General features: G+C 41.9%; 2 protein-coding genes across 6 annotated transcripts in view; one reads left to right on the top strand and one right to left on the bottom strand.

Annotated features, from left to right (window-relative positions):
* Positions 1-851: 851 nt before the first annotated feature.
* Positions 852-23,688, bottom strand: LOC130273924 (cytochrome b5). Its single transcript, XM_056521447.1, has 6 exons — positions 23,482-23,688; positions 12,995-13,123; positions 9,693-9,722; positions 6,027-6,061; positions 3,982-4,112; positions 852-1,932 (listed from the first exon to the last, which is right to left on the bottom strand). The coding sequence occupies exons 1-5, from the start codon at positions 23,593-23,595 to the stop codon at positions 4,031-4,033; spliced, it is 390 nt and encodes a 129-aa protein (XP_056377422.1). The 5' UTR covers positions 23,596-23,688; the 3' UTR covers positions 852-1,932; positions 3,982-4,030.
* Positions 23,689-23,766: 78 nt separating this feature from the next.
* Positions 23,767-25,984, top strand: part of C5H18orf63 (chromosome 5 C18orf63 homolog) — a 185,754-nt gene continuing 183,536 nt past the window's right edge. For 2 of the 5 annotated variants that reach the window (XM_056521445.1, XM_056521444.1), the window contains exon 1: positions 23,789-23,914. The gene's annotated coding sequence lies outside the window, so the exon portion shown is untranslated. Of the gene's footprint in view, positions 23,915-23,974; positions 23,994-25,984 lie in introns of those variants that run through there. The other 3 variants (XM_056521441.1, XM_056521442.1, XM_056521443.1) reach the window with 3 other exon arrangements.

Here is a 25,984-nt window from a genome sequence, read left to right as displayed (position 1 = left end):
ACAGTGATCTCCAAACTGTGACCCTCCAGCTGTTGCAAAACTACAAATCCCAGCATGCCCAAACAGCTGTCTGAGTTAAAGCATAGAAAGAGAAAGAGAGGAATTTGCGCCCCTAGTGAAGGACGTTAGGGTTAAAAGTTTACACATATTTTCGGTTAAACTCACCGGAGGATGTTGCGCTCAGAGCACAACACCTAAAGCGTTGGATCCAGGGAGTCGCATCGCTGTCTTCTTCCGCCGATCCCCGTCCAGATCGCAGCCGTCGCCGATGGGTAAGTGGACTTCGTTGCCCAGTCCCCTTCGGTTTCCCCGTACTGGCCCACCTATTGTGGGTGGGCAGAACGGGGAAAAGAAAAAAGTTTACCCCCCCCACCCCGCCCCCGATCTGCTATTGGTCGTCGCTTTTGATGACCAATAGCAGGGATAGGAGGGGTGGCATCCCTGCCACCTCACTCCTTTTCCTTCAGGGGGATCGTAGGTGTCTTGGACAACCGCGATCCCCATTATATTCCGGGTCACCATAGACCAGTATGACCCGGAATAGGCGCAAATCGCAAGTGTGAATTCACTTGTGACTTGCGCCGATCGCTGAATTGGGGGGGGGGGGGGGGGGGGGGAGAGATGGGATTTGGGGGTCGTCTGACCCCCCCCCCCCCCCCCTGGGCATTTGCGCGGGGTGCCTGCTGATCGATATCAGCATTCACCCCGGTCCGGTCCCCGCTCCAAGGGGACCGAATTTCCCACGGGCATACAGTCCTTAAGTACCAGGGACCGAAGGCGTACCTGTACTCCCTGGGTCCCTATGTGGTTAAAAAAAGAAATGTAAAGATACAGAAGTGATGGAAAAAAAATAGTATTTAACATTTTTATTAATTTTTAAACAGGGATCAATTTACGTGTGCAGACAGGGGACTAAAAATGAAGCAGACAATAATACAAATGTAGTGTGTGTTTTTAACTTTTTTTTTTCTTTAATTTTTACATTTTTTTTTTTTAGGTAGTACTACTACTCCCAGCATGTAACACACTGACACCTGTTGCGATCCTCCTGTATAATGTATAGATGCAGGCGGGCAGGAGAATGTGCTCCATGTTGGGAGCATTAGTACCTGCAGTTAATGACAGATCACCATAGGTGTCACTCCTAACACCCACTGCGATCATCCTTCATTCCTGAGATGCGAAGCGGCTTTCTCTTGCACTCACAACTCTGCTCTGTACTCCAGCCAGCCACTCACTCACTCACTCACTCATATTTTCCGCTGAGAGCGGGGATTAGCTGCCAATATCCGACCAATCCCCACTCTGGCTCTGGGGAATATGAGAAAATATGAATGAGTGATGTGAACTTCTATTCACATCACTGGCCGGCCAGAGCAGAGATCTGTATATTTTTCTGGCAACAGTTGATTTGGAAAAAAAAAAAAATTCCCCCGGTGGGACCCAGATAAGTTTAAAAACAATAAAATAAAAAAAAATGAAAAACACTAAAATGACATCAGAAACTTGACAGCATAGCTGTGTTGCACATGAAACTAGGCAAGTGTGAACTAAGCCTAAATGTGATCATCAAGAGAAGACAAAACAGTTTAAAAACATTTTTGCTTTATTAAGTCCAATTTAAGTACTTGCCCTTTTCTCTTCATATTCCTCCATGGGTACAATCTGCATGGTACTTTGTAAACTTAAGGACAAGTTCTTAAATTTTTTGATTAAATGGACCTTTTCACAATTTTATTCAGCACTTTTTAGCAATGGCACATAAAAACTTAAATTACAAAAATCAAGAATACAACTTATGATGGTGTAGAATTAATTGTGAAAACGCATATATTAAAAAATTGGCTATGAAAAGGGCTGCAAGGAAGCAGGGCAGTTCCTGGGAGCTTCTCCCTGCCCAGCCAGTGTTGATTGATAGAGCTCTTCCTATACCTAATCAAAGCCAGAAAGATAGTCACTAGAGGCCATGATCATAACTGGGGAGTCTTATTCCTGGCTGGTGTTATAAACTTGTATAACCATTCAAGTTTTAATGGCTAAAATTATACTTAATGACTAAATAAATATCGGCCCTTGAATTCCATTCTATATAGAAAAACCCTTTGCCAAATCTATCAATATACGCAGTTAGTGCTCCTATCTTGTATACAAGGCTTTAGATACCATGTATTCACAGGTATAAGGTGTTCAATTTAGATTAGTGAATACAAAGCTAGGAATGGATTTAAAAAGAGAAGTCTCAGTCAGTCATTCATGTGTACATCTATTTATCTATTACTTGCATTGCATTAAATAATTGTAATTAAAAACCTGAACATGTGAACACACCCTTACAATCCTTTATTTCCCCCACCGCTGCCGTTACAACGATGACCTGATATCCCATGATGACACCGGAAATGCCTGCTCAGCCAATCACTGGTAGTGGGGTCCTGCCTTAGCTAGTGATTGGCTGAGCGTCATTTCCATGTTTCAAGATTGAGAAATGGCAAATATTGGCATAACAAAAAAAAACACGAAAGAAAAAAGGCATTTTAGGGAGAACACTTACAGAACTTTGAAAGAGTGTAGGGTGTTATGCCATACAATTCAATATTTAAAAAATACTGTAAATCAGCAACAATACTGGTTTTACTGTAACTGCATTGTGGAAGCATATAACATACAGAATACCTGTTTTTAAAAGAATAGGAAGGGAATGGAAAAAAAAAAAAGTGTCAAATCAATACGGAAATTAAAACAGCACTACAATCCGCAAAAATTCATTAAACCGTGTGCAAAGAAACAGTGGAGCAGGTGCCCATAGCAACCAATCAGGTTTCAGCTAAAGTAGACACTGTAGTGTAAAATGTGAACAAAATAATCATAGAAAAGGACACACATTTACATTTCATTTATTTTACCACTATAAAAAGGTATAAACCTATAATGGTTAGGTGTGGTCATTACGTATTCAGATAATCAGGTTTAGTATGACAGAACATTTCATTTTAAGCCCTGTGTGAATGAGGTTTTATGAGCACTCACGATAACAGACATAAGCTGACTTGTCACAGTTGCTTTGTGTTGAAGGCACTATACAGAACAGTGATCTTACAAATGTCTTAGCATACATGATTCTTACTGGCAATACCATGTGTATACACTTACCAACATAGCAGTGGTAAATTGTTGCTGTACTGGAATGGCGCATTAAAGGCCTAGGTCAATTATTCTTTAGAATTGTAACCTAATGTAGTACAAGTTTTTTTTCCCTTTTTGTTCTTTGTGTTTACATCCTGAAGCAATATACATTGCATAGTTTTCATGATGCCCCCCCCCACCCCTACATAAGTAGAAGGGGCCTAAGCAAGCCGGTGGTGCCCAGAACTGCAGTATAATAGTACGATAACTACAGCAGCCTGTGACCATCTTGTGTGCGCATGCATCTACAGAAGATTGTGGCACCCGCACATGAAGTGGTTGCTAGACAAGTTCGTAGCCAGCAGCATACACGAAGAAAAGGCAGCTGTAGGAAACAGACTCTATAAACTATGTGGGGGGTTAGGCTTTAAACTACAACATTTTACCACAATTTATATAATTTACCACAATTATCATTTACATTTATATTCGGTGGATGTTTTATAATAAGTTTAGTGAACATAAACTTGAGACTTGAAATAGCTTGATCCGATCATTTGTCACCAAATATATTTCTGATTCTTGTGTCCATTTGGTGTAGTGAAAGCCAAATATTTTAGGTAATAAAAAGAAAGAAAGATTTATGAATGAAGATAAGCAAAAACGTTGTATACACAATATACTGTGTGCACAAATTCACAAGCAATTTCCATCCACATTTAACGTATGGCTCAGATTGTGGGTATCCATTTAAAAACTGAATATAAAAATATCTTTGAGGGCTTCAAGACTGACTTGATTTGAACACGGACAAAGATCAGAAAACACAATTATTGGCCTTCCTAAAATTATGCTCACACTTCGAGGTCTGGATAGGAATCGGTTTGAGAAATCCTGTGGATGGCGTCTACTCTTCTGCCATATAGAAACGATACATCAGAGCGACAATTATAGCTGATATTGCTGGGATGATCCAGTTACTCAACCAACTAAAAGTAAAAATGCGTATAGTTAACATGAGCACGATTTATTTCTAGAAACCATGTTATTGGATTCTAGGCCAGTTAAGGATAACAGATCGAAAATATTTTTTTAGGATTGAAGCCAGGTGCCGATACTTTCTTATTTTCTAATTGTAATTTCTAAAAAAAAAAATGTTGTACAATATCATGGTGGCAGCGATAATGCTGGAGCTGATGCAGGGATTAGTGACACTCATTGGACAATGGAAGTCAGACAGCAAATGAAGCAGTGGATCCGCTAGTTATCCCCTAACCTGTGAATAGGGAATAACTTTTGTTCTTGGGACAACCTCTTTAAAAAGGACAACAAAACTTGCATTTAAGGAACCAGAAAGAAAGAATTTACTAGTTTGTCTCCATTCGCTCAGGCAGCAGGATACATTCAAACTTTCCCTGGCTCTCTTGTAACCCAAAAATTGCTCCAAGACTCATGTGATCAGATGGATCCTGGAACAAGAATGCTGAAGGTTTCATGCACGTCTCGGAGCAATTCTGCGCTTAAGAGTGCCCAGGAGGTTTAAGTGTATCCTACCTCCAGATCAAAAGCAGCTAACTCTTAAATGTCACTCAACTGTAGTAGATGCATTATTACATTCATGAATTTGTCGGGTGTTTCAGACTATTTAAATTACAAAGAAAAAGGAAATTGGCCTCCCCAGTGCCCTATTTCTACCCATTCTCAGTCATGTAAAACCTTCTAAAAAGGGGTTGACAAAAGCTGTAGACATTAGGCACTCATTTGTTGACATTAACAAAAACAGTGGGTGCAGAATCTGCTCCCACTGTACATCCAGCCTGAGTGTGGCTGCATCCATGGCAACATATAATGTAGGGTATCGTAGTAAAGAGTACTGGGCACTACCTGGACATAGAGCTGGCTGCATGCGATTAGGTGGAATATCCAGTATGGTTCCCTAGAAGTGGTGGAGTACCTGGATGTGGTGCTAGCTACGTGTAGGCTTGTAGCAAAATATTTCACCAATAGAAAAGAAAAATTACGGAGCACTCACTCAAGTCTTTCTGCAGTGGACTTCTTTATTCGTTCATGAGAACAGAGGCGGGAGACAAGGTGCGGGGAGGCAGGAGATGACGCGGGGGTGCAGAGCGACGGGCCGTTATCGCGCCGAGGTGCTTCGTCGGGCTTCTTTATTCGTTCATAAGAACAGAGGCGGGAGACAAGGTGCAGGGAGGCAGGGATGAAGACGCGGGGGAGCAGTGCGACAGGCCGTTATCGCGCCTCGGCTCCATAATTTTTCTTTTCTATTGGTGAAATATCATGTAAGGTGCTGTGAACATAGTCCAGTCCTGTGCTGGACAAAAAAAGGGATCTGTACATTTACTAAATAAGTTACTACCTTTCACTAAAGTTCAGATAAGGATACGTAGTACGCTCACCTGACTCCACCGCGCGGTTGCAGCCTCCAGGGTTGCATTTGAAAAAGGGTCACATGACCAGAAACGCATCATGCATGTCCAGAGTTTCCTGACCCCATCATGTCTGAAGACTGTTGCTTTCATGTCCTTTTGTCTACATTTGAATATTTTAATGGATCCCAATAAAGTGAAGCAAGTTTTACTAGTAGTACAAATGAACTTGAACCACCTTTCACTACCCTAGTTATTCTTCGCAGTTTGCTGCTTTTCATCTCTGCGCCATTAGAGCATAGCTAAGACCAGGGAATGCATTTCTGCTTCATTTTCTAATGGGGCCCTAACATAGTCTGAGGTGTACCCAATGTCTCATCATCTATGCTTTACACTACAGCAATGCATGTTCAGACTGTTCACTTATTACTAAATACAAACTCACAAGGAATCTCAAAAGAAACACTAACCTAAAATAAGTTTTTGTATATACAGTCATATTTAAAAAGTAAATACCTTGAATCAGACTCCGTTGTGGTAATAAAGGTTTCCTAAAGAATGAAGAAAAACATTTTGAAATTTACAGGTGAAAGAACTATAGGGGGAAATTATAATTTGTGCCTTCCAATATCTTGCATTCTTTCTACCTTATGCCAGTTTCAATTACGCAAAGTCAACTTGTTACAAGACGTATCACGAATTTGCGCATTTTCTTAAACGCACTTTTTATGTGGTTTTACCAGTTATCCAAAAGCAACCAGTCAGATTGCTTCTTAAATTTTTCAGAGGCCTTTTTAAAAAAAATTAATACGCAATTTATTGGTTGCTATGGGCAACTGCTTCAATTTTCTTCTGCACAGATTTTTGTAAAATATTTCCGTTTTGTCATGTAAGCATTCATAAATCATGTTTCTTCCAAAACAAAGAGGACGACAATGTTCTTAAAATGGTACTACACTGGAAAACATATATATATATTTTTTTTAAATCAACTGGTGCCAGAAAGTTAAACAGATTTGTAAATTACTTTTATTTAAAAATCTTAATCCTTCCAGTACTTATTAGCTGCTATATGTTCCACAGGAAGTTCTTTTCTTTTTGAATTTATTTTCTGCCTGACCACAATGCTCTCTGCTGACACCTCTGACCATTCCAGGAACTGTCCAAAGCAAGAAAAATCCGTATAGGAAACCTATCCTGCTCTGGACAGTTCCTGAAACAAACTGGTGTCTGCAGAGAGCAATGTGGTCAGACAGAAAAGAAATCCAAAAAGAAAAGAATTTCCTCTGTAGTATACAGCAGATAATAAATACTGGAAGGATTAAGATTTTTAAATAGAAGTATTTTACAAATCTGGATAACTTTCTGGCGCCAGTTGATTAGAAAAAATAGTTTTCCAGTGGAATACCCCTTTAATAAATTTTAAGCAACTTGAGGCAATTTAACTAATACTGTCTGACATTTTGGAGCCTGTTATTTTGCTTTAGGCCCATTTTTTCACTAGTGGGGTTATTTTTTGGCAATGTTTGTATCCATTTGTTGGGCCACAGCAAAAGCTACAGCTCAAAAATATTTTGGGGTGTTTATGGCTAAAATAAAACAAAATAAAAAAAGAGTGATAATTTGTATATGTTTATTTATTTTGGCATGTAAACAATTATGTACGTAATATATATATTTGGTTTAAAAACCAAAAAAATAAATAAATAAATAAATCCAGCCCAAAATACTTATTGAATTAACTAAACTAATCTTTATTGATCAATAGATTAAAAAACTGTGTAATACGACTGGCATTCAGAAGAATTTCGAAGATAACAGCACGTAACCAAGGTAAAATTAGTGCAACAAAATGACAATATTAAATAAACAACTGGTCAGTTATGAAAGTGGGATGCTACAAGAAGTGTAATAGCAAATGTGCCGGCAAGGCTGCTCTACCCTAAACACAAAAATATACATGTCTCCATAAAAATAGACCATACAGATCTAAGGCGTCACTTAACCATTGTATATGAAAAGGTAACGTGCTGAACTCCGAGTGCACATTTTCGAATCTCCCTGACTGACCCATTGTTTATATATATATACTAGCTGAGCACCCGGTGTTGCCCGGTTTTTCCTTCCTAATCCTTGTTGTGGAGGAAAATCAACAGAAGCAGCTTTTGACTTCATATCCCATCCTCATAGATTGGTGTCCTATCCCGACCCGTAATGTGTATACCAGGTATTGAAATATCTCCAGCCGTACAGAAGTTATGTGGGAACATACATTTCCCATTGATTTGCATGGGACTTTAAACAAAAACCCCGACCCTCACAAATGGGGGTAGTTAAGGGTTAATTAACTATCCTATATTTTAAGTGGACATAAGTAACATGTGACCAGGTACTATCGAAATATCTCCAGCCGTTTGGAAGTTATGCAGTAACATATTTCCCATAGACTTGTATGGGACCTTAAACAAAAACCCCACCCCTGGCAAATGGGGGTGAGTAAGTCTATGGGAAATATATGTTACTGCATAACTTCCAAACGGCTGGAGATATTTCGATAATACTTGGTCATGTTACTTATATGTCCACTTAAAATATAGGATAGTTAATTTAACCCTTAACTACCCCCATTTTGTTTAAAGTCCCATGCAAATCAATGGGAAATGTATGTTTCCACATAACTTCCATACGCCTGGAGATATTTCAATAATACCTGGTACACATATTACAGGTCGGGATAGGCGGCATGGGATAGGACAACAATATATGAGGACGGGTTATAAAGTCAAAAGCTTCCTCCTTTGTTTATTTTCCTCCCCAACAAGGATTAGGAAGGAAAAAGCGGGCAACGCCGGGTACTCCGCTAGTGTGTGTGTGTGTGTGTGTATGTATGTATATCTATCTATCTATCGGGGGAGATTTATCAAAACCTGTCCAGAGGAAAAGTTGCCCAGTTGCCCATAGCAACTAATCAGATCGCTTCTTTCATTTTGCAGAGGCCTTGTTAAAAATGAAAGAAGTGATCTGATTGGTTGCTATGGGCAACTTTTCCTCTGGGCAGGTTTTGATAAATCTCCCCCATAATCATTTGGAATGACTGGTATTCAGAAGAATTAAGATAATAGCACATGACCAAGGTACAATTAGTGCAACAAAGTGTCAATATTATATAAACAGTAGTATATATCAGTCAAAGCAGACATGAAAATGCAGGTGAATTGCAAAAGCTCGTTCACTTTCATTTGAATGAATAAATAAATAAATGACCAATCTTGCAAACCATCCTTCAAACCCCTCCCCTAAAAGGCACATACACTGTATACATGGGCAGATGAGCAGCTTACAAAAGATTATTTTAATCTCTACTTTCTATAAGGGTGCATTCACATCACGTTTTTGAAATACAGTTCCCGTATCAGGTTTTTGATGAAAAACAGATTCCTCAAAACAGTACTAAAAACTGTATCAAAATGTGTGTACAAATTTTAACCCATATACAAATAAAAACCGTATACAGTTTGAAAAATTATGTCCGGTTGCATCTATTTTTTGAGAAAGAAAAAAAACATACGTATTTAACTTTTCACTCCATTATGAATAAAATTTCACTTGTTTGATTGAAATTTCCCCCCCCCCAAAAAAAAAAAAAATCTGTGATAAGTCAAAAACCGCATGGTGCAAACCAGATGGAACCATACGCACATACGGTTCTCTACAGTTCCCATTGACTCCCATGTTAAAAGAAAAAAAAAAAAAAAACGTATACAGTTTCAATATGGTTTTATACCTGGACAAAAAAAACAAAATAAAATAAAAAAAAAACAGTGGTAGGCTACGGTTTTGGGTACGGAAAAAAAAAAAAAATTTGACAAAACCATACATGATGCAAAATGGATGCAACTGGATGTATCATTTGGCATACGGTTTTCAATGGAGAGTCAATGCATACAGTTCAATACAGTTCCATACGGTTTTCAAACTGAAAATGTATACGGGAACTGTATTGCAAAAATGTGTTGTGAATGCAGCCTAACAGGGGGGACTGGGAAAGAAAGTTCATCCACCCAATCAGCCCATGCAGAAGGATTTTTACACAATATCCATATACAATCTTAGGTGTTAACCATTAGATACTACCCATTTCAGCATCCATTCAGAACCGCAGCTTGTTACAGTAAAACTTACCGTTGGTTTCTGGATTTTTGATCGATCATCCTTTAAAAGAAAAACAAAAATATTTCCATATTAATATATGTAACTTTGCTTACTTAACAAGAATTAAATATACTTCAAAATGCCATTGTCAAGCTTGTCCTAGCATCCTGACAAATCCTGGATATTTCTCAAGCAGCAGGAATAAAACCATCAAGATTATCACAGCTGGATAATGTTATTTGTAAGTGGTTTAACGCCAAGGGGTCCTAAGGGAAACGTGTGACAGGCAGGGCACATCCATATAGCTAGTTTGCAGAAAATATTTCATCTATATTGCAGATGATAGGCCATATGCATCATTTTAAAGCATTTTACAATGAAACTTTTGTGAGGAAATGCAGTGAAATATTGAATTACAGTACGGAATGAACTAGGCATTCTGGTTGCTATGGGTAACTGCTCCTGTGCACAAGTTTTAATAAATACCTCACATGTCTAGTTAGTAAGAGTCCTTCACAAACATTTATTTTCCCCTGAATGTGTCTTTCTTACCAGAAAATCATCTTTTTCCCCACTAGTCATCTAGTAGTACTGCCCTACACCACTAATGTCCTATGCCCGGGATAGACCTGTGTTTATACATAGTAGCCCAAATCAATGAGGAGGCAGAGGACATGCACTACTGCACACTTACTTTAGGCACAGATCATCGCTCTGCCCTAACAGAGTAAGCTTAATAGCAGCCTGTAGGGACTCACATATAGGAGAAGATTTATCAAAACCTGTCCTGAGGAAAAGTTGCTGAGCTGCCCAAAGCAACCAACCAGATTGCTTCTTTCATTTTTGAAAAGGCCTGTGAAAAATGAAAGAAGCAATTTGATTGGTTGCTATGGGCAACTCCGTGACTTTTCCTCTGGACAGGTTTTGATAAATCTCCCCCCATAGAGTTTTTACACTCACAAATCCAGCGTGGAGTGTTGAAGGCCACACTGGGCGGTACAGCTGTTGAGAACACAGTACGATGCCCGGCAAGTTCCACAGCAACTGTACCACCTACTGTGGACTGCGTCACACGCTGGATGTGAAATAGGAGCTGAATTTTGGGAGTATGCTTTAATGCATTTCTTCAAATATACCAGTGCCTCTATTAGTATGTATCTGTTGCCTCTTCTGAAGGACACAGCTTTTGGCTTTGCCAGAGTTCACACTTGTGTATAAAAAAAATAAAAAAATACTAATGATGAATTAACCCCTTACCTAATAAAAGTAAGAATCACCCCCCTTTTCCCATTTAAAAAAACAAAAACTGTGTAAATGAAAATTAACATGTGGTATCTCCATGTGCGAAAATGTCCGAACTATAAAAATATATCATTAATTAAACCGCACGGACAATGGCGTACGTGCAAAAAATTCCAAAGTCCAAAATAGCGTATTTTGGATAAAAAGTGATCAAAAAGTCCAATCAAAACTAAAATGGTACCGCTAAAAACTTCAGATCAAAAAAGCAGAGCAAAAAATGAGCCCTGACAATTTTAAACATATACATTTTCCTGTATGTAGTTAAGATTTTTTTCAGAAGTACGAGAAAATCAAACCTATATAAGTAGGGTATCATTTTAACCGTATGGACCTACAGAATAAAGATAAGGTATCATTTTTACAGAAAAATGCACTATGTAGAAACAGAAGCCCCCAAAATGCACACAATTGCGTTTTTTTCTTCAATTTTGTTTCCATTTCGCCGTGGATTTTTTGGGTAAAATGACTAACATCACTGCAAAGTAGAATTGGTGGCACAAAACATAAGCCAGAAATTGAATTTTAGGTGAAAAATTGAAAGTGTTATGATTTTTTAGAAGGTGATGAGGAACAAATGAAAATGCAAAAAAAAAAAAAGAAAAACCCTGTGTCTTTAAGGGATTAAGCTTATGTGTTAGTTAGACCCCAGTCACATGATGTTTTGTGCTAAAGGCCAGTATTAAGCAAGAGACCTTCTAGCTCACCTTCACCCCGCAGTAGCACGCGGATCTGCACCTCAGCCCTGTGCGAGTTTCCAACGAACAAATGAAGCAGGTGATCCAGCACTTGGCAAAAGAACTTCTAGCTTTATTGAATGGCAAGCGAAAAAACACACAGGTACAGCTACCTTAGAAGTTCATCAGATGCGTTTCAGACGCATATGCGCCATTTGTCAGTGATGTCCGCCCATTCTTCAATACCCCTTGAGCAAAAACTACACCATTAGGGCAAATATATTTGGAACATACCACCAGAAATGGGAGGGTGACATCACTGACGAATGTGCTGGAAAAGCCTCTGATGGACTGCTAAGGTGTGCTGTACCTGTGTGTTTTTACGCTTGCCATTCAGTAAAGCTGGAGGTTCTTGTACCAAGTGCTGGATCACCTGCTTCATTTGTTCATTAGAGGCCAGTATACATCGGCCCGAATAAAGCCATAGTGCGCAAAATGTCGGGTGGTGGTGTCTCCTTGCGATACTTCTTTACTTGCTGCCTTTTAGGATTATGCAGATCGTATTAAGCACCATTTGTCACTTTTGTATGATACAAGAGCCTCCACTGATTATTCTGTTTTCAAACCGAATGCTTCTCTTGCACTACTTATGCTATTTACAGCTTCTTTTATGTGCTCTTGGATTAATTCTCTTTTTTTTGCTTATGTCATTATAACATTTATTTTTTGATCTATATACGCCTTTTCTTGTTGTATTTTAGGTCGGTATACTGCCAAATGGTGTTCCAGTATAACTTACAGCGTGCAGATAAGCATAATCTACTATTAACATTTATCCTGCTATACATTTTATTTGTGTGACATGAAAGTGTGGTAGACTACACTTGTACTCAGCAAATAAAACATACCAAATAGTAGACCATGTCAGATCCATTAAAGGGGTACTCCACTAGTCAGCGTTCAGTAGTGAATGTTCCGAAAGCTGTTTTCACGCTGTGGGGGTCGGCCACGCCCCTTGTGATGTCATGGTCATGCCCCCTCAATGCAAGTCAATGGGAGGGGGCATGACAGCAGCCACGCCCCCTCCCATAGACTTGCATTGAGAGGGCATGGCCGTCACGTTACAATGGGTGTGGCCGACCCCCCACTGCGCAAAAACAGCATTCGGAACATTTACTTCCCAATGCTAGCCAGTGGAGTACCCCTTTGAAGTCTAAGAGAACATAGAGATGTACATCAGGAGTCCTATATCAATGTATACTGGCAAAAGAGACCCAAAGCTTGAGATGTCAATAGGGCTTTAACTAGAACACCTAATGCTGCACATCAAGTCCACACAAAATAAAGTTCACTTACTGGATGAAGTTCTCCTATTATAAAATCTTTTGACATGTTTCTGGCATCTGTAGAGTGGCCGATGTCTTCAAATGTCTCTGTTGCATCCCCTCCAGCTTGTTCTCGGAGAACTTCTTCCCCACCAGGATGCTGAAATCAACACATCACAATTAACTTGGTTTTCTTATCACTGTTGTGGCCACACTGAGGCATACTTCACAAAAAACTCGGATGGGGATACAAAGGATTTTTCCAATTTACTGAAAAATGTACTTAAAAGCTAGGAGTTCTGCTGATAGTAAGTATTGAAGGCTATACTTAAAGGGGCACTTCACTCCCCAGCGTTCAGAACAATTAGTTCCAAACGATGGGTGCGGGCGTAGGGGGGGGGGGGGGTCATCACGCCCCCTCCCATAGACTTGCATTGAGGGGGTTGGGCGAGATGACCCCCAAGCCCGCACCCAGCATTTCAGGACTAAATGTTCCAAACGCTGGAGAGTGGAGTACCCCTTTAATAGCCTAAACCATCGCCACCTAGGCAAATATTTCAATAACATGGAAAACCCATGTTATAACATAAAACAAATGTACATAAAATATATATTTTTTCTTATGAATAGTTATATCAGCTTTACTGGCAGCCATAAATACAGAAGGCCTATTTTACGGTCCACAACACGTTTTGGCTTGTTGTAGTCCCATATATGTAATGACTCTCGTAGATGAATGTCATTAGGAGACCCGTTCTGTCTGCTACCATCTGCAGCGTCTGACCTCAAGTACAAATTGCTGTTTGTAGAAAAATTATGTGTGACCTCCAAGAAAAACTACCGTTCATAATGTTCTGCTCAAGCGACTCCATTCACGGGGTTTTAAACATTTCCTACAATTATAAAATCGCTTTGTTAACACAGGTTCCTGAACAGCTTGAAAACACAGTGCAGCTATTATTCTCTGTAGATGACGGCTTTGTTTTCAGTTCGGCCACAATGGCATCTTCTAGCTATTACCATATTTCTATGTTAGATATTAAAGGGGCACTCCGGTGAAAAACTATTTATTTTAAATCAACTGGTTTCAGAAAGTAATACAGATTTGTAAATTACTTCTATTAAAAAATCTTAATCCTTCCAGTACTTATCAGCTGCTGTATACTAGTGCTGGGCGGTATACCGGTATGAATCGGATACCGGTTTTATTTTCTCCCACGGTATGGATTTTTGCCCATATTGCTATACCGGTCATGCCCCTCCCCCACCCTCCGAGTCAATAAAAAAAATTATACTTACCCGTAATAGCGGTGGTCCGGACCATCCATCCTTCCTGTAGTGTCCGGCGGCATTCCGGGTGGAGGGTGAACTGGTCCGGGCTGTCCTTCTCCAGGGGTCCTCTTCTCCACTCCGGGCAGGCTCCGGCCTAGTACGCTGCATAGACGCCGCGACGTCAGGAGTGTCGCTGCGTACGGACGTCACTGCGCAGCGGTGTCTATGCAGCGTTACTAGGCCGGAGCCTGTCCGGAGTGGAGAAGAGGACCCCTGGAGAAGAAGGACAGCCCGGACCGGTTCACCCTCCACCCGGAATGCCGCCGGACACTGCAGGAAGGATGGATGCCCGGACCACCCTCCCCGGACGGTCCCTGCAGCAACTGGGAAGGTGAGTCAGGGTTCTGGGATAGACAGGGGTCTGCATAATATACTATACCTACAGTAGGCCCTCCAGCTGTTGCAAAACTACTACTCCCAGCATGCCCGGACAGCCAACGGCTGTCCGGGCATGCTGGGAGTAGTAGTTTTGCAACAGCTGGAGGCACCCCTAGTTGGGAAACACTGACCTATACTATACACTACTATATAGTCCAACATGCTGGGAGTTGTAGTTTTGCAACAGCTGGAGGCTGTAGGGTTGTTTGTTACATCTATTTAAAAGGGTACTCCACTGCCCCAGTGTTCAGATCATTTAGTTCCGCTACGCCACCTCAATGCAAGTCTCCATGTAAAAAAAATAATTAAAAAAATACCGTGAAATACCGTGATACTTTAGAAAAATACTGTGATACTCATTTTTGGTCATATTGCCCAGCACTACTGTATACTACAGAGTAAGTTATTTTTTTATTTATTTTCTGTCTGACCACAGTGCTCTCTGCTGACACCTCTGTCCATGTCAGGAACTGTCCAGAACAGGAGAGGTTTGCTATGGAAATTTTCTCCTACTCTGGACAGTTCCTGACATGGACAGAGGTGTCAGCAGAGAGCACTGTGGTCAGACAGAAAATAAGTAGGAGAGCGGTAATACCGTGATACCGCCATAATTCAAAAAAATACCGTGATATTAATTTTAGGTCATACCGCCCAGCACTAGTTTCCTTACAGATGTCACATAATAAGCACAAAATGGTTTTAATCCTACTTATGCCTAGGTGTGTAACCTAACCTAGAGAATAGTACAATAAATAAAAATATGAATAGGAACTGAAGATTTTTTTTGCTAATCCAGGTAAACTGGCATAAAGAAGTATAGGGATTGCAAACCAATCCAATTACCGTAGGTAATCCTGTAATAAAATCTGTGCTGTATGGAATATATAACCACAAAGATGGACGTAAGCCACCAGTCAGAGATCATATGTTTCCTATGCGTGTGTAAATTTCAATACAGAATGTTATCACTGCCTGCCAGAGACCTGTATCTTCTGAAACCTCTCGACTTGTACAGAACAGCTGAGAAAATATCCATTCTATACTATAGACAGCATTCGAGATTCTACGTGCTCCACAGCCAAGCTACGTGACTCAGCAAAACCAACACCAACAGAGAAAACAACTAACTGGTAACACACTGGGCAGATTAGGCACTTTACCCATGAACTGCAGAGAGCACTGTGTCAGAGAGCAAAGGTTTCATCAAAGACTGCTGTTTTAGTAATTTTATAGACATTTCACTCATTTCAAAATACATATCTAGAACTGGTTTACATTTATTGGCATGACATGCAGAACAGTAGTCTGAACAAGGGTGTATATGTACAGTATCTTGTGCATATTTGATGCACGGGATTTGGAGCTGCAGTTTTTATGCTGCAGATTTCAATGTAAGCTAAATGACTGAACACAGCTTCAAATCCTCTGAAATCTACGCAAGAAAGTGTACTTGTGAATACACCCCTAAGGTGCGCGTTCACACATACAGGATCCTGCGCAGATTTGATGCGCTGGATTTGTAACTGAAGATTAGGTGTGTGCTCAGTCATTTAGTTTACATTGAAATCTGCAGCAGGAAATCGTGCGCATCAAATCTGCATACATGTGAATGTTCCCTTAGCTCGTTCACACTAGCGGATTTATTTGCGTGTTTTCCGCTGTGTTTTAGAAAGGGGGCTGGCTCTACGTGACAGATTTTCCGCTGCGGAAAATCCGCCACAGACCCTATTGACTTCAATGGAGCTTGCGGTGGATTTTCCGCAGCCGAAAATCTGCTGCAGACAGCCTTTCAAATACACAGAGGGAAACACGTTCGTGTGAGCGAGCCCTTAGGTTAGGGCCACACATGCTGTATTTTGCTGTGTATTTTCTGCAGATGATTTTGCTAGCCGATTACTTCAATGGGTTGGAAAAAATGCAGTAGCAAATTCGCAGCACAATACGCCACGTGTGACTCTACCCTTAATTTGTTTTTACCCAGCCAGTGTGCCTCCAGCTGTGGCAAAACTACAACTCCTAGCAAGCCCGAACAGCCTTTACCTGTTCGGGCATGCTGAAAGTTGTAGTTTTGCTACAGCTGGTGGAACACTGCTTGGGAAACACTGTCTTAAAGGGGTTATCCACCATAAGGGGATTTTAGTAGTTACCTGCCATTTTATTCTCCAAACTACACATCCCACATTCCATGCTTGTAAGCATGAGATCACTTTCCTTCCTCCCACACATAAGCCACCCCACCCATTCAAACAGAGTGGCCGACATTTATCATTGTCTTTAGACTGTTTTTTGTGTCTAGAAAAGGCACGTTTTTTGCTCCTTTTTGTTTACACATTTCTGCTGATTTTGAGTTGTAATCCACTGATTTTGGCAATACACATGATATAGAAGGGATTTATGAACTGCGCCTTTTTTGTGAAAAGGCGCATAGCCACTGAAAAGTCTCTAAACTACACCAGCCCAGACTTAGCTTAGCTTTTTGGTGTATGTGAAGAGAGAAATATCAGAAAATGTGACCTGCACAAAATGTATCAAATGCTCTGTGACCATTTAATACATTTGGTGCTCCTACACATTACCAACACAAAAAAATAAAAATAAAAAAGGGTAGAAAAATGCTTCACTTACACTACAATGACAAATGCCGGCCACTGCTTCCTAACCACAGGGCCTACAGCTGTAGCAAAATTGAAGCAGGATAGGCTCCCTCTGATCACCTGACTAGGGATGTCAGGTCTCGATGCACCTCAACCTGGGAAATCCCAAGACCTGAGTAATTTTGTATGCTGTTAAAGATAAATATTGGGACGATAATTACAGAAGAATTGTGAGAAAACCGTCACACACAGGTACAGACACTATATTATGAACTACACTAACTTTACAGCCCTTGTAGCATAGTCAAATAAAAAAACATTTCTGGAATACCCCTTTAAATGGAAACCTTGACAGTGCCAAATCCCCCATACAACACTCCTGAGCAAAAATACTATTAAATGCAATACCATCTCACTCACAAAACATGATGAAATCTACAGAAGAGGCTCCAACACAGCTGTATCAAAGACATTGATGGGTTGGCATCTTGGCGTTCGCTCTTGCCATCTCTTTCTCCTCACTGCAAGAAATTCATATTTTCTGTCCCAAATCCACCACAGCAAGTCTGCATGAGCTGCAACATCATCATGTCATGTGGCCTTACCCTTCCTGTACCAGCTGGGTGACTTAGCTCTAATAAACCTTCGTGAACGTACAAGGCCAGAAAAGCATCTCCGCACAATATACGATAGCCTGTATTGTTTTACCCTTGAAACTGAAAGACAGTTACTGGCCTTGCTATAGGACTCTAATACAAGGAAGGTCTGCCAGAAGACAGGTTCTGACCTTCTTCAGCCACATGTATGTTCAGCAATGGACATTAAAGGGGTACTCCAGTGAAATTTTTTTTTTAAATCAACTCGTGCCAGAAAGTTAAACAGATTTGTAAATTACTTCTATTAAAAAATCTTAATCCTTCCAGTACTTAGCTGCTGCATACTACAGAGGAAATTTTCTTTTTGAATTTCTCTTCAGTCTGACCACTGTGCTCTCTGCAGACACCTCTGTCCATGTCAGGAACTGTCCAGAGCAGAACAGGTTTGCTATGGGGCTTTGCTTCTGCTTTGGACAGTTCCTGACATGGACATGGAGGTGATAGCAGAGAGCTCTGTGGTCAGAAAGAAAATAAATTCAAAAAGAAAAGAACTTCCTCTGTAGTACACAGCAGCTGATAAGTACTGGAAGGATTTAGATTTTTTAATAGAAGTAATTTACAAATCTGTTTAACTTTCTGGCACCAATTGATTTAAAAAAAATAAAAATAAAAGTTTTCCACCGGAGTACCCCTTTAATCACTGCACTGCAATACAATTCAGGACTGAATCAGACTATGGGTGAGCAAAGGCCATGGTTGAACAATATATTCTGGGTGTCAAAACTAAAGCAGTGCAACTATATTAAAGAGGTTATCTAGCACTAGGAAAACTGAGCCGATTTCTTTAAAAAACTGCACTACATGTGATGTCGTTATTGGAAGAAATTCAATCTGTTTTTCTTTTGCTGCCTAACCTCTTTAGGTACGTGGACAACAACTGTAAGGTATTTTATGGGGCACAATACGCTGATAGAGGACTCGCATAATGAAACAGGTTGTGGACATAGTTTGGCCGACAACAGGACAAAAATGGCAAATCCGACAGTATAGGCAATTTCTCCCTGTTGATCAGGGCTTTACACACTTGCACTATTGTTGTGATGCCTTGCGATTTTGAGCAGTCACACGTTCTTTGTGCACACGTGTCATACTCATAACATTGAATGCAGGAAGCTCCTGTGCTCCTCTAGTGGCCACTGCAGGCATAACATAATTTTATCTATTGATTGATGTGAAGAGCAGAACACCAACCCTTAGGCTGGGTTCACACACCACAGAATTTTCGATCGAAATTACACTTCTAATTTTTGGTTGGAAATTTTGCAGCATGAAGGTAAAATGCTGGTGAATGGGATTTCCCGTTAACCCATTCACACTTCAGAATTTCCGTCAGAAAATTCTGAGCTGAAAATTCCGCCACAACATTCTTGTAACTTATAAGCAGTTGTACGTAAACACGGAGGGTAGCGGTATTTCTGGTCATTATAATTTATGGAATTTTTTCCTCTGCGGGCTCCAGCTCATTTTTAGTGGTCTCTGATCTGGTGGGTGGAGCCCAGCCGGTATAATGGATCCTGTTTTAGTGATCGTGGAGGGTCCCAATACCCATTCCATTTCAAGGATCCACCATAAGAAACTTGTCACACAGCTCTAGCCCAACATTCTATAGACCAGTGTTTACCCAACGAGGGTGACTCCAGCTGTGGCCAAACTACAACTCCCAGCATGCCCGGACAGCCTTCGGCTGTCCGGGCATGCTGGGAGTTGTAGTTTGGCCACAGCTGGAGGCACACTCATTGGGAAACACTGGTCTATAGACCATGCATGAGCTACTTTCAACACTGCAGATACTTTGAACTACATCTCCCATTGTGCTTTGGCAGCATTATGGATGTAGGAGCATCATGGGAGATGTAGTCCAAAACATCTGCAGTGCCAAACATTGCCTACGCCTGGACTATAGACGTTACACAAAAGCTGGATCACGATAACAGAACTAATCCTGTGTAAAGAACCTGGCCTCACCTTTGTGAATAACAACGATGAGCGAGCCAAGAATACCTTTGCACAGCATTTACACACCATGAACTGAGACGAGTCACGGTCACATCAGATTGAACTTTGAAGCCCTACCCTAATGAATTCAGGCAGGAGAACATTGAACTCTGATCCAGTACGCAATGGAGGAACATTTTTGCTATTCAAAATCTGAATTTACTGTGTGTGCCTGAACATTATACATTTTATGATGAAATATAGAGCAAAGTACAAGGAACTATATTATCAGCTTATATACAAGGTATCATGATCAAGCCAGATTGTGGCCTTTATAGTAGTTTAAAAAGTTAAGGAGTACCTGTCATTAGGCAAAGCTTTTGATACGCCCTAGCGATATGTCAAAACTTTTGATCGGCGGAGGGTCTGAGGATTCAGACCTCTGCTGATCAGGAGAAAGAGCCGGGAGAAGTCTGTGCTGACACATGCACGTCTCCCGGTTCCGTGTCATGTGATCGAGACACTCATTGACTTATCTTGCGAGTTTGTCTCGTTCATGTGACACAGAAGTTGACAGAACTTTTCACAATTTACAGTAGGGATCGACCGATTATCGGTTTGGCCGATATTCACGATTTTTTACGCTATCGGCAATTACCTTGCCGATAATCCGATAATGTTCCACCCCGCACACCACCCCCCACGCCGCCCCCTTTGCCTCCCCTATCCCCGGTTTTATAATGACCTGTTCCCGGGGTCTGGGGCCCACGCTACTTCTGGCTCCTGCTGTGTCCTGCGTTACGCTGTGCGCTGCGCAGTGACGTCCTCAACGTGACGTGACGTCACCGTCAGTGCGCACAGTGACAGCTCAGGACGGGAGCCAGAAGTAACGCGGACCCTGGGCCCCAGGAACAGGTAGTTATAAAACCGGGGATAAGGGAGGCAATGGGGGCGGCGGCGGTGGTTTCGAGGACCCCCGGAGAGGCAGGGGGAGAGAAGCGGGCGGCGGCGGTCTCTGATTCAGCCAAAGCCGCTGCAGTTCATTGATTTAAAGCACCCGCTTTAAATCAATGATCTGCAGCGGCTTCTTTGGGGGGTGGAGAAATAGCCGATAACTTGTACCGGAATATCGGTATAAATTATCAGCCTGAAAGGCCACAGATTATCGGTATCAGCCCTAAAAAAAAACGATATTGGTCGATCCCTAATTTACAGTGGCTATTTAAAAATAAATTGGGCAAACTTACTTCATGAATTTATTCTATTGATTGGGGCATCTGCTTGACCCCGAAAACCCCGTAGTATGAATGGCTATAAAAGTATAAGATAGCGCATCAAACTTGCCAGGAGACACTGGATAATAGACTATTTAAGAAATCGACCCTCATGTGTAACATATGAGCAAATCAGATTATGAACCCATTGAGATTGCTGATATGGTAAACTCCATACAGCACTGCGGAATATGTGGAAGCTAAATAACTAACTGGAAATAAATGCTAGGGTGCGTTATTGTTCTTTTAACATAAACATTTTATAGAAAAAAAAAAAAACAAAGTGTGAACTCACTATGATTAAAAACTAGTAATATGTTCTCTAGATCAGAGTTCTCCCATCAGAGAATCCTGCTGTCATTTTCTAGGACAGGCTGAAAGAGAATGCTATGGTCAAGTAGATCACTTTCTCAATACTATGGACACTATGCTTAAAAAAAAAAAAAAAAAAAATACTTAAAACAGTATAACAAAACATTTTGTCTATGTTGCCCTACAGAGGTCAATGTGTATGTTTATGTATACCTTTCTATCCTTTTCAAGAGTGTAAAAATGTGTATGTTAAACACAAAAGGGAGATTTATCAAAACCTGTCCAGAGGAAAAGCTGATCAGTTGCCCATAGCAACCAGATTGCTTCTTTCGTTTTTCACAGACCTTTTCAAAAATAAAAGAAGCAATCTGATTGGTTGCTATGGGCAACTGATCAACTTTTCCTCTGGACAGGTTTGAATAAATCTGCCCCAAAGTGCAGTGTTCCATAGCCTAGCTGTGTACTGTGTGAACACCGTCTAGACAGGGATTCCCAACCGGTGGTACGCGTACCCCTAGGGGTACGCCGGTGCACTGACAAATACCAGCCATGCATTGGCCAGTTTTTGTGGGGAATGGCTGCGGTACCACAACCGCAGCTCCAGCCGTTGCTACTTTACGGGAGACGCGTGGTTGCCAGACAGACATGTGATGTCCCCTGACATTGCGCGGAGGTGCCGCATAGCACAGGGGGAAGTCATCCATCCGTGCGGCCCGCTAAACGCGACACCGGGAACGGGGTGCGCTGTTTACCTGAACAGGCCAGTTAAAGTTAAAAATAAAAATACCTTTAAACTAAGTGTATGGGGGGAGGGATGTTATGGTATGTATTTTAGGAGGGATAATGGCAAAAGGGGATCAGAGTGAGGGGGGAATAATGGCACAAGGGCATTAAAATGGAGGGGGGGGGGGTGATGATTATACCCCTCCATCTTAATCCCCTTGTGCCATTATCCCTTCCTCCCTCCCGATTATCTGATAATGACAAAAGAGGATCAAAGCAAGGGGGAATAATGACACAAGGGGATGAAGGGGGGGGGGGGGGACGACAATGGCACAAGGGCATTAAGATGGAGGGAGGGGGGGAGGGATAATGGCACAAAGGGATTAAGTATTGCATTAGTATAAAGGTAAGCACACGCCATTATGAAAATAAGTAATTTTATGACTTATTTTGTACATGGCCATTCTTTCACCCTTTGGGGGTACAGTCAAGAAAAAGGTTGAGATTGAGAACCACAGGTCTAGAGCAGCAGGATCCCACGTGTCATGTCAGTGAGGGGGGACTCTGTACCATGAGCCCCGCAGATCTACACCTCATTGATCGCAATAGGAAGACAGAAAAGAAATACATATTACTAGAAACACACAATACACTCTGTGGGTGGGTTGTCTGGTATATTGCATGTAATAGATAAAGGGGTCTATCTGGCAGACTATACCCCCAGTTCACAGCACCCTCCATTCCCCAGTCCTGGATGCCATTTATTGCCCAGGTGAGTTCACACTTAGTCTCTCTTCCCCAGTCCTGGCTGACACTTACCAGGTGAGTTCACGCTCAGCTCCCCTCCCTGCCATTTATTGCCCAGGTGTGAGTTGACAGTCTCTCCTACCTAATCCTGGCTGACACTGGTGAGTTCACACTCAGCCCCCCTCCCCAGTCCTGGCTGACACTTGTTACCCAGGTGAGTTCACACTCAGCCCCCCTCCCCAGTCCTGGCTGGCACTTGTTACCCAGGTGAGTTCACACTCAGCCCCCCTCCCCAGTCCTGGCTGACACTGGTGAGTTCACACTCAGCCCCCCTCCCCAGTCCTGGCTGACACTTGTTACCCAGGTGAGTTCACACTCAGCCCCCCTCCCCAGTCCTGGCTGACACTTGTTACCCAGGTGAGTTCACACTCAGCCCCCCTCCCCAGTCCTGGCTGACACTTGATACCATAGGGCGAGGGTGGAGAGACGTGACAGGTATAAGTCTCGGTAACGCAGTAGGTACATGGCTGTAGTCAGCTCCTCCGCCCCACAGTGCGGCCCACTCACCTCCTCCAGGAACTTGGTGACATCGTACACCTTGTGGTGGATGATGATCCAGGTGCTCTTGCTGTTGTTGTGTTTCTGGATCTCGTCTAGGGTGTAGTACTTCACGTCGGCCATCGCGTCCGCTTCACTTCTCCGTACTGCTCACTGCGTCTTCCTGCACCGGGGACGGCTATCCCTCACTCCCTCCCCGGCGCCCTCCCATTGGTCCAAGGCGGGTGCCCGAACACCCAATCAGCGCTGTCAGAGGGTCTAGCTTCCTATTGGCCGGGGAGAATATTTGGTGATCGCTCATTGGTTGAAGTCTGGGCGGGAAAGTTTCAGTGCGACCCGGCTTGTGTGTGCGTGAGGTGTCGCCTCGTAGCGTGACTGTCAGCATTGTCTCCTATCAGCTCCTCCCGTGTGGGCGTCCGAGTTCATAGTGACAGAATATAGAGTAAGGTTCACTCGTACTCACATTGCAGCTGCTCGAGTTACTCGTCTGACCAGGAATTACACTACGGGGCTCAATATGAGTAAATAGGGTGATTGTTAGGGATGTGTATAATAGATTTAGGGTATGTTCACACTATGGAGTCCCCCGTGGTATTCCGCAGTGTGAACTTAATCTTAGTGTGAATGGGTCTCCGCGAAACCCGTTCACGCTGCGGAATTTCAGCGGCGGACAATTCCACCGCTGAAATTGTTCCGCGCAAAGAACATGTTCATTCTTTGCGCGGAAGTCTGCGAGCCCTGCATAGCTGTCAATGGTGACGCGCAGTCCTTCCGTCACCGCCGGCTGCTAGTCTGAATCTCTGCTCGCTGAATTCAGCGAGCGGAGACTCCGTTCACACTCTGTTGTGAGAACATACCCTTACAGGATACAGTGGTCCCTCAACATACGATGGTAATTCGTTCCAAAGGAGCCATCGTTTGTCGAATCCATCATATGTTGAGAGATTCATGCAATGTAAAAGTATAGGAAGCTGTACTCGCCTGTTCCTGCCGCTCGCGATGGTGTCCCTGCCACTCCCGATGGTGACCCCGGTCCTCTGCTGTCTTCCACAAGGCCTTACTGGGCCTGCGTAGCGTCGTCATTACACCGCTGCGTACGCCATTCCTATTGGATGACGTGCTCAGCAGTGTATTGACGTCATCGGAGAGGGCCGAGAAGACCCCGGAAGACCAGCACTGGACCCGGAGGGCACCCCGGAGCGTGTAAGTAATACTTACCGCACCACACGGGGAACATTAAGCTGCTATCCGGCAGCAGCTTAAGCATTTTGCGCTGCCGGATAGCACTTAATGTGATGGCCCCGACATAAAAAAGCATCGTATGTCGATGCTGACATCTGAGAGGCCATCGTATGTTGATTTGATCATGTGTCCGGGCCATCGTAGGGGGGGGTCACTGTACTCTAAAAACGAATCCACATGTCAAAGTTTGCAGATTTGTGTTTGTTGAATGAGGGCAAAAATTCCTTCAGAAGAAATGTAACTAATGAATTCCACCTTGAAATTCACTTTAATGTATTGTGTGCTCAAACCAGATTTATCATTAGGCTAAGTTTCTATTTTTTTTTATTTTTATTTTTTTTTTAACTCCAAGAAAAAACGCCAAGTCTGCCGCATGGCATTTTTTTCGGCCAATGAGAAATGGCAAAATTCTTATTCCACTTGGCAATTTTCACTTTGATGGGTTTTTTTTAATTCTCTTGGTGTTTTTTCACTCTTGGCGTTTTCAGCTCCTTGGCGGTTTTCCAAAATCGCAGCATGTTGAACCACTAGCGATTTATTTTTTATTTTTTTTACCTTTATTTTTGTCAAAATTGTGGTGTTTTTCTCCCATAGAAGCCTATGGGAGTGAAAAAACACCAAGAAAAACGATATGTGGGTTTTAACTTTGGCTTTTTTGCAGGCGGTTTTTATTCTTTCTTTGGACTTTAGCGATCCAAAAAAGTGATGGAGATACCTTTTTTGAATAACATTTCATAGGGTACCATTAAAAATAAATAAGATACAGTAGTGAAGGAAAAAATTGTATCTAAGGCCTCTTTCACACTATAAAATTGTTCCGTTTAGGAACTTCCGTCACCAGTTCCGTCACTATATCGGCGAAACCCTGCATGCAGTAACTTTTCCGCCACGATGTCCCGTCACTGTATAACGCCCGTAATGAATTACGTGCATATACGGGTGCAAACGGGCAGTTTGTAACGGCCGGATTTCGACGATATAGTGACGGAACTGGTGACAGAAGTTTCTAAACGGAACTATTTTATAGTGTGAAAGAGGCCTAACAAAATTTTTTTTATAATAACATTTTTATTTTTCAAACAGGGATCAATTTATGTGGGCGGGGACCTCAAAATGTAGCTGACAATAATAACAATGTAGTGTGTGTGTTTTTCACTTTTTTTTTTCGTTATTTTTTTTTAGGTTGTACTACTACTCCCAGCATGGAACACACTGTTCCATGATGGGAGTATTAGTACCTGTACTAATTGACAGATCGCCCATTGCGATC

This window comes from Hyla sarda, chromosome 5 (assembly GCF_029499605.1).
Source record: "Hyla sarda isolate aHylSar1 chromosome 5, aHylSar1.hap1, whole genome shotgun sequence".
Lineage (NCBI taxonomy): Eukaryota > Metazoa > Chordata > Amphibia > Anura > Hylidae > Hyla > Hyla sarda.
The sequence above is the reverse complement of the archived record's forward strand: the minus strand, read 5'-3'. Positions and strand labels throughout refer to the sequence as shown.

Excerpts from the sequence above, each read along its gene's own strand:
- LOC130273924 (XM_056521447.1), bottom strand. The coding sequence starts at position 23,595 with ATGGCCGACGTGAAGTACTACACCCTAGACGAGATCCAGAAACACAAC. Across the intron at positions 6,062-9,692 it reads CAAAAATCCAGAAACCAACG|GAAACCTTTATTACCACAAC; the intron begins GTAAGTTTTACT and ends TTCATTCTTTAG. Across the intron at positions 4,113-6,026 it reads ACAACGGAGTCTGATTCAAG|TTGGTTGAGTAACTGGATCA; the intron begins GTATTTACTTTT and ends TTTTACTTTTAG.